The sequence below is a fragment of the Cicer arietinum genome, chromosome 5, assembly GCF_000331145.2.
Source record: "Cicer arietinum cultivar CDC Frontier isolate Library 1 chromosome 5, Cicar.CDCFrontier_v2.0, whole genome shotgun sequence".
Classification (NCBI taxonomy): domain Eukaryota; kingdom Viridiplantae; phylum Streptophyta; class Magnoliopsida; order Fabales; family Fabaceae; genus Cicer; species Cicer arietinum.
Window position 1 is genome coordinate 483737 of NC_021164.2, and position 10851 is coordinate 494587.

At 31.0% G+C, this 10851-nt stretch overlaps 1 protein-coding gene across 2 annotated transcripts; it reads right to left on the reverse strand.

Annotated features, from left to right (window-relative positions):
- Window positions 1–1431: 1431 nt before the first annotated feature.
- On the reverse strand, window positions 1432–4924 carry LOC101499997 (putative disease resistance protein At3g14460). 2 transcript variants are annotated; one of them, XM_073368375.1, is made up of 2 exons: window positions 2025–4924; window positions 1432–1820 (listed from the first exon to the last, which is right to left on the reverse strand). In XM_073368375.1, exon 1 carries the CDS (start codon window positions 4299–4301, stop codon window positions 2298–2300), a length of 2004 nt encoding a protein of 667 aa, XP_073224476.1. In that variant the 5' UTR covers window positions 4302–4924; the 3' UTR covers window positions 1432–1820; window positions 2025–2297. The 2 variants fall into 2 exon arrangements, with proteins under 2 accessions (XP_073224476.1, XP_073224477.1); XM_073368376.1 differs by having other exon boundaries at window positions 1432–1873.
- Between the last annotated feature and the right edge of the window lie 5927 nt (window positions 4925–10851).

The window sequence follows — 10851 nt, forward strand, 5'->3', positions numbered from 1 at the left end:
TTTTTTTCATATTTGTCTTGTATGTTTGCCTTAATGATTTTTTAAATGATTAATATTAAATATATTTAATTTTTTTTTTGTTACAAAAAATATATATAAATAAAAATAAAAAATAAACATGTGTTGCTGCACTAATTTGTTAACTTTACCCCTAATTGAGTGGGTACTAACAACAACAACAACCCCTTGTTTTAGCTCTTGTATTTATTACTATTTATTTTTTATTTTTTTGTTTAACCTATTTTTCTATTTTTTCTTAACATGTGTATATTTAATTTAAAAATTTCTTATGTATATATTTAATTTAAAAATTCCTTATATTTTGTTTCTGTAAATAAACTCTCAAATGAGTATTGTAGGATACTAATACTTTTCCTACATAATCCACTCCTAATCGAAAATTTGATTTTTGAATACTTTTTGCTTTTTAAGAGTTTTTTCAATGTTTTTCCTAACAAATAAACAATGATGGCGACTCCGTATTGTAAACGAACTTATCATTATTTCTTGTAGTTCATTATTTTTGTTGCTACCCCTATTGGGACAGATACATATTCATATCTTTATGTTATATATAAATAAATTCAATAGTAATATTCTCTCTTATTTATATTATATATATATATATATATATATATATATATAATATTTATATTTATTACCATGGAAATTTACGAAAGAATCAAACAGATCAAAAGAAATATGTGTTTGTTTTCTAGGTTATTTATAAGGTTGTTTGTTGCTCTATAATTAAGTTATCCTTAAAAAGTTTTCAAACTCATTGATAGATTAATGTAAATTTGGGTTAGTTTAATTGTGTAAACTCGTGATAAATTGGAGTAAAGACGAGGGTAATGATGTTTATTTATGTTTGTGCTCATGTAATAGTTGTCATATTTGTGAAGAAAAAAAAACTCTAAAAAGACGGTCACTTTTAATTATGATTTAATTTTAAATTTTATATAATTACTATTATTTACATCACACTGAAATTATTATTCTACATCCTATAATAGTTTGGCTCAGTCTTATAAATTGGCGTAAAATCATGCTCAAATGAATAGAAATTGAGTTTATTTGATTGAGTTCAATTTGATCATCCCTGGTCCTAAAAAAACCTCGGTCATTGACTGTGTTTGACCGTCTCTGAATGACCGTGTCATTGTTATAATTAATGGCTGAAAGCAAAGAATCAAGTGATTCAAGAGAGTTTGTAGACTTGCTGATAAGTCTTTGCTGGTGGACTGAGCCGAAATCTGGCACATTTGGTATTGACTATCCATAGCGACTAATTGACAACAATCTCTAATGTAAACTAAGTGAAATCCAATTAAAAGTTCAATGAAAAAATGCATTCATAACTTGTTATTTTTAATGAAGGAATAAATGAAAATTTAGTTTGGAAGGGCTTAACAATTATAGACCAGCTGCTTCAAAAACCAGAACACTAACCCAAGAGTCAATAGAATGAGAATCCTTAATTAAGTCACCAGCTGAAAAGAAAGAAGATTAAAAACAACAACAGAAGTTTAATTCATAACAATGGATCGAAAATGAAATAGACTAATTAATCTCTCATGTTATGAGCCAACACAGAATAGCAAAATGAATTGAAAAATAACAATGGATGGAGATGATATGATCTCCTCGCAGAAATGATAATTACGCTCTGATGAGAGAGAACGCCCTTGCTGAGATAGAAACCCTTCCTATATCCAGCACTCATCATTTCCCTACTTCAGTATTCTCATGCATAAGACCCTATCACCCCAAAACAGAATTCATAACATAGGTGAAGCAGCATAATCATAGCAATTTGCCTGAACCAGAATAATTGCAACATTATTATATAGATTTACATGAGATTAAAGTGCTGTTACAAAAAGATAAAGTGATGTTACAGAAAGATAGAGCTGAAGCTAATAACATAATGTTGTTGCAGGAATATAGAGCTATAGATAGACAAGGCTAAAACAGGTTTACAAATTACAAAAATTAAAATCAGAAAGATAGGATAGCAGTACCTATACTTGTGAGGACTCCATTAAAAAGCAGAAATAATAACTAAATCCAGCTGCAAAACTGTGCAACATCATTTGGAGAGGGCATAGGAACCTGTTGACGTCTACCGCAAATTATTTGGATTGGTTTGTCCAGCTCTGTGCACAGTCACATTTGGTACTTACGAGAGGCAAGCGGCATACCACCTTCACAAAACGTCTCCATTTCACTATCTCAAGTGATCTCAAGCTAGGCGGCATACCACCTTCACAAAACGTCTCCATTTCTGGGCAATCTCATATACTCAGGTATTCTAACTTCGGGAGAAGAGTATTTGCGTGACAAGGCGATGACTTTAAATTAACACAACTGAACACAAACAATTTTCTCAAGTTGGGCGCAGGCAATCCATCTCTTGCAAATGAAACTAATTTGGGGCAGTTGGTAATGAAAATGTCGTTAAGATTTTGAAGAATCTTCGAAGCGGATATACATTCTAGATTTTCACACTTGTGGATGTCGAGACTACCGAGGTTGGGAAAGGTCTCCAGTGGGAAGATTGTCAGAGAATCACAACTACTATCTATATACAACCATTGAAGTGACTCGTGATGCTGCTTTTGCTTTAGAAAATCTATATTTTTACAATTTATGATGGACAAACTCAGTAATGATGCGGGTAAACAATCTCCAGGAAACGAAGACGAACAGTCCTCGAACTTTACAATTTTCAGGGAAATTGGTAGGGTGATGGCAATGATTTCAAAGAAGGACTTCGTTGTGTCTCTTCCTTGAATTTCGATCTCTTCCAATGAAAGGGGTAGCTCTCGCAACATTACTTTATTGTTTCTACGTATCTCTAATCTGCGGATGGCAAGAGCCCATGGGAGAGAAAAAGCAAGTTGGTCGCATTGTTCAATCTGAATTGTTTCCAAAGCAGGAAGATGAGATGGCAAATCTCCCCTCAATAAGGGACAACCACTAATCTTAAGAAACTTGAGTACAGGAAAATAAGCATTTGAGTCATGCGGATGATGCCACACTTCCCAACATGGCATGTTATCAAACTGAAGACGTTCAAGGGAGGGAAAGATAATCCCTGAAAAGGAATCACCACGTTCAAGGGAGGGAAAGATAATCCCTGAAAAGGAATCACCGTATTCAGATGCAATAGTCTCCAACATACTCATTCTACTGATTCTCAATTTCTTGAGAGAGCGTAATTGTCCAAGTGGTGGAAGAATACAACAATTATGACAATCAGACAAATATAACTCAGTCAAATTGTGGTAGGAAGGATCTCCAACCCATTCTGGAAATCTCGTGCCTCTATATCCACATATAGACACCTTTTTTAGGTTCTTGGCAGGTTGTAACTTGTCAAGTATATCCATATCACTTTGTGAATTTGTAAATTGGTCTTTTGCATTATCAGACCATTTAAAGGATAATTTTTCAAGGTACTTCTTTTCCATTATTTTCGCTTGTGATGCTTCAAAGTTGTCGGTAACATTCTCTAATTTACTAATGGAAAGTGATCCGTGAAGATTTGATAGTGTTCCTAACTCCTTGATCCCTTTCTCTTTATGCTTGCCCACAAGAAAGTAACTCAAATGTTGCAAATGGTTTAATTTGCTCATTTCTCTAGGCATATCTTCTAACTTTAGAGTTAAGCGGATATCAAGATAGCGCAAACTCACAAGCTTTTGCATGCCATTGGGAAGTTTGGTTAGTTGATCACAATAGTACAACTTGAAGGTTTGTAGATTATGCAGATTACACACTGACTCTGGTAGTGTCTTTATAGTTGTGGAAGAGAGATCCAAATAACGCAAATGAATCAGTTCACCTATCGAGTCAGGCAATGTATCAAGATTTGAAAATCTTTGAAATGACAAAACTCTCAAGCACTTCAAATTCGACAAAACAATGCATAATGCCTTTTCATTGTTGAATGGAGTAGGTCTATAATCGATGGTCCAAAAAGTCCTAAGATATCTTGCTCGGTCAAAAATCTCAAAGTTATCCGTCACTGGATCACTTAACTTGTTAAATGCTAAATGACAAGTCTTGTTACCAATCTTCGTTTCGTTCCCAAGTTTTTCTGTTCTAAAGTAGAATTCTGCCCCAATCAATGTTGCTAAATCATGCACCAGATCATGCATCACAAAAATCCGGGAGTGGTTTCCACTTCCAAAACGTTGAAAAAAAGATCTTGAAGCTAAGTCATTAAAATACTCATAACCAACTTCTTCCAAAGTCTTTCCATTTTTTGGAGGCTGTAAGAGATCTTCTGCCATCCACAGCAAGATCAAATTGTCTTCATCAAATGTATAATCCTTAGGATACAACGAGCAATAAACAAAGCAACGTTTCAAATAGGGAGGGAGATAATGATAACTAATTTTTAGTGCTGGAAGGATCTTACTCTCATTTTCATCAATTTCCCAAATATTACTATTGAGAATATTATTCCAATCCCCGATGTCACGTTTCCGTCACAACAAACCCCCAAGTGATTGTGCTGCTAAAGGCAATCCCTTACATTTTCTAACAATCTATTTGCCAACTTTTTCTTGAGAAAGGCAAGCATGGTTTGCAAACACAGACCAACAATCCTCCTCAGACAATTGCTCAAGAGAGTAAGCTTCAAAAGTTGTTAACAGCAGAGTCTTTGATTTGTTTTTGCTCAGCATCATTCAAAACAGCTTCAACAGCATAAAGAGTGTTTTTCAACCTTTGGATCAAATTGACATCAAGCTTATTTCCAGTGATGAAATTAGAAAACTGAGGAGAAGCAAGCCTGTCGAGAACAACTTCAATGAAAGCAGAGAGAAAAGCTCCACCCACAGCTTCCATGATTTAGAACGAGAAGAGAAGTGATTACAAATCAGAGAACAATATTTTGTAGCTCAAATCGGTTCTTTACCAAACTGAGACTTTATACGCTGTACTCTATACTGTGTCACTCTTGCTTGGCACGTGTGGTCTCTAAAGTGAACATAGTCCAGACAAAGACAACGTTTGTGGTCTCAAGTAGTGACTAGGAAACTAGAAAAGGATGCTTAATTCAATTCCACTTGAGTCAAAATAAAAATAAATAAATAAATTATAAATGAAGTAAATTTAATTGAATAATTTAAAATTTCTAATTATCTCATTCAAAAATACACTAAAATTATTGAATGACTTCTTTTTTAATATTTTTTTTACTTCTTTTATAACAAAGGGAACATATTCCATGTTAATGTACTCCTTTTATGCTATAATATAAGAAAAAAAATATATGTATTTGTACTTCTTCTACACCATAAATTAAAGTCATCATATAATGTATCAAAAAATATTCTAAGTATATGGAATATTAGCAAGCCGGATTAGTTTGATTTTAATTGAATCTGATGCATAAATCAATCAAAAGTATATGATTTGGTTTGGTTTAGATTTGTACGTTTTTTAGGGTATGTGACCATGTAAATATAATATTCAATACATATTACCTAAATCGTGCCTATTTGAATTGAATTTGGCAAGATTAGTTCAAAATTAGACCGGTTAAAAAAATTGTCCAACTCAAAGAACATAGTTTAGTTTGGATTTCGGGTTGTTTCAATTTTTCCCACACCGTTGCTCACCCCTAATTAATCCCGAGTGTTTTTTTTTATGAAACTCGAATATGTAGTACATGTGAAGGTGTTATAGGATACATATATACGAAATTTTTAAATTTTCAAATACAAAACGGTTTAAATACATTAGCAAAATTATTATTAAAAAAATTATATATACATAAATATTTATTAAAAAAAATGATGTATTGATCGATCTTTAAAAATGTATATAATTATAACAATAATAATTTTTATAATATATATTAATTCATGTGTTAGGATATCAACATAAATATATTTAAAAGAATTTAAATAAATATTGATTTTATTCAATAGCTAACAATTTAAAATATGTTTTACTTGTCTCATTAAAAAACATGATTTTGAAGTCTCATTCAAAAAAATAATGGTTTTGAAGTCTCATTCATCAAGAAATAACTTTTTTCAATTCAAAAATAGTAACAACATCCTAAACTGGATCATGTACATTTTAATTGATGTCCTAAAAAAATTATCTCACTTTTTTTATTTTGTTAGTTTATATAAGATACATATCCCCAAGTATCTGTAAAGTATAAGACAAATTATTTTTTTAAAACAAAAATAATAATTTGAATATATGTATTCACAAATATTTGTGAAATATAGTGTTCGATACATATTTTAATGTATCACAGCTTGATAGGTTTTCTTAACCATATGAGAAAGTTAATTGCGACCGTAAATCTAAATAAACAAGATTTATATCCTTTAAAGTGAATAAAGTAAAAAAATTAAGAGTTATTATTCTAATAAATTCATGATTAATTATGACATAGTTAGAATATTTATCTTTAATTTGTTATTAATTAATTAAAAATATTCACTTTACTTTCTAAATTTAATTGTTCACTTTAAATAAATTGAAACTAAATAAATAACAACTAACAAAACAAAGAGACAAACACAATGCAACCTCCATCCATCAATCAATTTGGTGGAAAATCTCCATTCTTTTGTTTCATCAAAACATAATATTCCAAAATACAAATATTTTCCTTTTCTTTTTTAAATCGTAAATATCCATCGGGGACTTCGTATTAATAAAAAACTTGTTGTCTCAACGACTCCGATCTTGTTCATCAAGAAATAGAAACACGCCAGTTGCGAAACCACGCAATAGTAGTAATAAATTAAAGCCGTAGTCTTATTATTACGTTATATCATGTTCATAGATTAAAGTCTCATTTTATTTTATTATTATTATTATTATTATTATTATTATTATTATTAAGCCAAAAGAGAACATTAAAAAATGACAGTTCTTGACTGAAAAATCTAAGATTATGGTAGAATTATCATCATCTTATAATAAAAATGAATTTTTGAAGAAATTACAAGCGGCAATATCTGAGTCTGAAATTAATAATAATGAAGACTCTGAAGGATCGTCTCAAAGCTTTACTCAGCATAATGAAAATGATTGTTAAGGAATAGAAGGCATTTAAATTATTGAAAAACAAAATGTGACATTAAAGGCAGTTGAATTATTAAGGAAATATGATGAATTTAAATTATTGAAAAACAAAATGTGACATTAAAGGCAGCTGAATTATTAAAGAGACGTGATGAATTTGAATTATTGAAAAACAAAATGTGACATTAAAGGCATATTAAGTATTAAGGAGACAAGATATGTCAACACCTTGTTATCATTAAAGATTCCCCGACAAAAGCATGAAGGTCACTTCTGACCAAAGTAATGAATTATTAGTTATTTTTGACTTTGGCAATGTATTATTAGCTTTTACTGTTTGCTTTATTGAAAGTTATCTAAATAATTTAGGGGCATTATTGTAATCAATATCCATCCTTCCATTATAAAAGGAAGTGTCCTTCATTATGCAAGGCATTCGAAAAAACATATTTAAAAACAAAATTTTGTCGATCGCTATCTTGCAATTCTCTCATTCTCCTAAAGAAATAATTGTAAGTTTTAAATTATAATCATGCATAATTTTATGAACTTTGCTTACTTTCAATTAGTTTTTCAAACTGTTTTCTTATTAACAACTAAATTAGATATATTTCTTGACGATTTACCATTATTTTCACATAACTCTTTATAGATTATGTTTTGCTTTATTGAATTATGGTATACTTATGTTTATCATGTTTTACATCATCTTCAATATGGTATCAGGGCCTTAATAGGACTCTGAGGATTTGAATTATATTTCTTATATTTTAAACTTATATTTTTAAAAATCTTAATCATCAAAACGTTGGTCAGCTGTGGTTGATTCTGTTGGTAAGCCGTAAAGCCCAAGAGAGAGGTAGGTGTTCTCAGAATAGATATATCAGAGGTCCCGTGAGAAAAGAAAGATTTTGAAACCTTAAGTTTAAACTATCGAAATATGGCCCAATTCCTTAGAACCTTGAGCGAACTAGGACCCAGAAGAAGAGATAAAACCATGATACCTTCTACTTCATTATTTGTAGAAGAATTAGATAATAGAAATGACCAAGACAATTATCAAAATAAAGAGTTACAAATAGCATAAATAGAAAATAAATTACAAAACTGGAATATGTCTGACATTAAATATAAAGAAATATATAAAACTAGTACGTTTGACAAATTTAGATCTCAGAAAATTAGTCATACATTAGAATTTTCCAAATCAATAGTTGAACATCATGAAACCATTAACTTATTAAATGAAGAAATAATTGATGATCATATCAAACAAGGATTTCATTATATTCACTTTGGATTAATACAAATTGCCGTTAAACCATTACATAAATTGTTGGAAATGATGATGCCTTTAATAAAAAATGCATTGAAAATAATGATGGCATTTATGAGAGCTAGTGTTATTGTGAATTGAAAAAATTGAGAAGTCCCACATTGGAGGGATACCACACACTAGTAGGGTATATAAGGTGGAGGTAATGAACTTGGGATGGGCCCCAAGGGGCACCCCAATTTTGTGAAGGAGGGAGAACGCAAGCAATGTTGACCACCACACACGTGCGCGCCGCCGCCGTCCGTCCGGTTCGGCCCGGCTTTGGCGTGTATTATTATTTTGCCTGAAAATTAATTAATCATTTTTTAATTAATTATCTGATTACTTGCGTTCTATCTCTAATTGAAACGTGTATTACGTAACTGCCCTCCACCTAGTCATATCTGATCCAGTCATCCTCCCTGATTTCGTGCGTCTGATTTGCCCGGTCAAAACCCTAATCTTTGGTCTCACGTTTCCTAGCTGTCCGGTCAAAAGTCAGAGTCATCTTCCTGAATTTGGGGCGCACGTTTCTGAGAGCACTACTTGGAGCGTACGTTCTAGTGATCCATGGATTTCTCAGATCCAGTTGCGAATTTCCTCTATAAATAGAGGGTTCTCCCCAGTTGGAAAATCACACCAAAAGCTCTCCGTATCTGAGGCTTTTCTCTCTTCTCCCCCTTCTTACTGCTTCATCTCTTTCTTCTTTTTCGAGTGGTCATTGTGCCATATTACGAGTGTCGGTCGTAAGACTGCCATATTACGAGTGCCAGTCGTAAGACTGCCATATTGAGGGTGTAATTCTAGAACGGTTTTTTACAGTGAAGTAGAACTCCGAATACAGAGTATCTGGGCTGTTTTATCTTGGGGACTTCGTGGTTGATAGTCTGCCTTGCACAATTTTGGGCAGTGCCTCGAAACGTCTTAAAGAGAGCGACCTAGTCCGCGACTCAACCCAGTAATACTTTCGGTGGCATAAATTGTTTTCAAAGGTTTTCGATTTTCAAAAACAACATAAATTAGGACTAAATACTCCCATATTATTAGTGTTACGTGATAATAGAGTTAAAAGATTTAATGAATCCATTATTGTTATATTAGAATCGAATCTAAACGATGGTCCTGTTTATTTTAATTGTTATCCAAATTACTCTATGAACTTAGAAAACAGTTTTACGAAAAGGTCTTTAGTTATTAATATTCAATGTATGGATGATTTATTTTATGAAGGAGTAGTTAATATCAATATATGTTACAAAATCAAATATAAAGTTTCAAATATAAATTATAATTTTAAAGCATTAAGAAGTACACCTAAAAATGAAACAGTAATTATTGAAGCAAATCTAAAACGTTCTAATATTACAACTCCTAAAAAACTAAAGGTTTCTGATATTATTGATAAACTACCAAAAGAATGGGTATTGAAAGAAATTATGCCAACACCTAGAATAGAGTCTAGAAAACCTAGACAATTTATTTTAGAAGAGGATGACAATATAAGAATTAGAATGAATCAAAGTCAGTCTTTTATAATTGACAAATCATTAAAATATTTATCTGAAAAAAGTTCTAGAAAATCAGTAGATTCAATATCTACCATTAATATTAACTTAACATGAGTAGATTTCGTACCCTCAATACCCCAACCATTATATGAGTCTTTCCTAGATTGCCAAGGATCAGAGTCACCAGATATGTCACCAACATCATCTCAGGTATTAGGAGTAATTGAATTAGAAGAAGAATTTGAAATAGACAAAGTCTGGTTAAGAGAAGATTTCGAAGTAGATTATAATGCAAATAAAAGAAAATTGTATTTTAATACTTTCTCAAAAGAAATAACAAGTGATTATAGAGAAAAATACTATGAGTATCTTAAAGAAATCAGATTAAATATTTATTTCTTTAACTAGTATGAAGATTACTGTTTAAAAAATGATATAGAAAACCCTTTTAATATAAATAATCATATTAACGTTAATACTAAAATAAGTAATAAATGGAAGACTATAGATGATAAAATAATAGAATCTATACATCCTCCATTAGAAGCAATAAAAATAGAAAAGAATGGAATTATATTCAAAGTTTCACCCTTTAAAATAATTAAGCATCCAAATCATGAAAATAAAGAAATAGGAAGAGTCCAAACTCAATTAAACTTTAGTAATCAAATATTACATATTATGGCGGAACAATTAGATAGAGTAGAATTACAAGTTAGTAAAAATCACCCCAGTACGTCTAGTGAAATTAATTCATATAAAGATTACAAACTAGATCCAAAAAGACCTATTTATAAGTTAATAAATGTACCTAAAAAAGAATTAAAAGAAGCAAAATTAAAAAATAACTCAGATGAACTAATAGAATAATTAAAAAGGTTAACAATCTCAAATAATTCTCAACTCAATGTATCATCACAAGACCCCAATGAGTTAGAAATTAGTAAAAATAAAAATGTG

Excerpts from the sequence above, each read along its gene's own strand:
- LOC101499997 (XM_073368375.1), bottom strand. The coding sequence starts at position 4,301 with ATGGCAGAAGATCTCTTACAGCCTCCAAAAAATGGAAAGACTTTGGAA.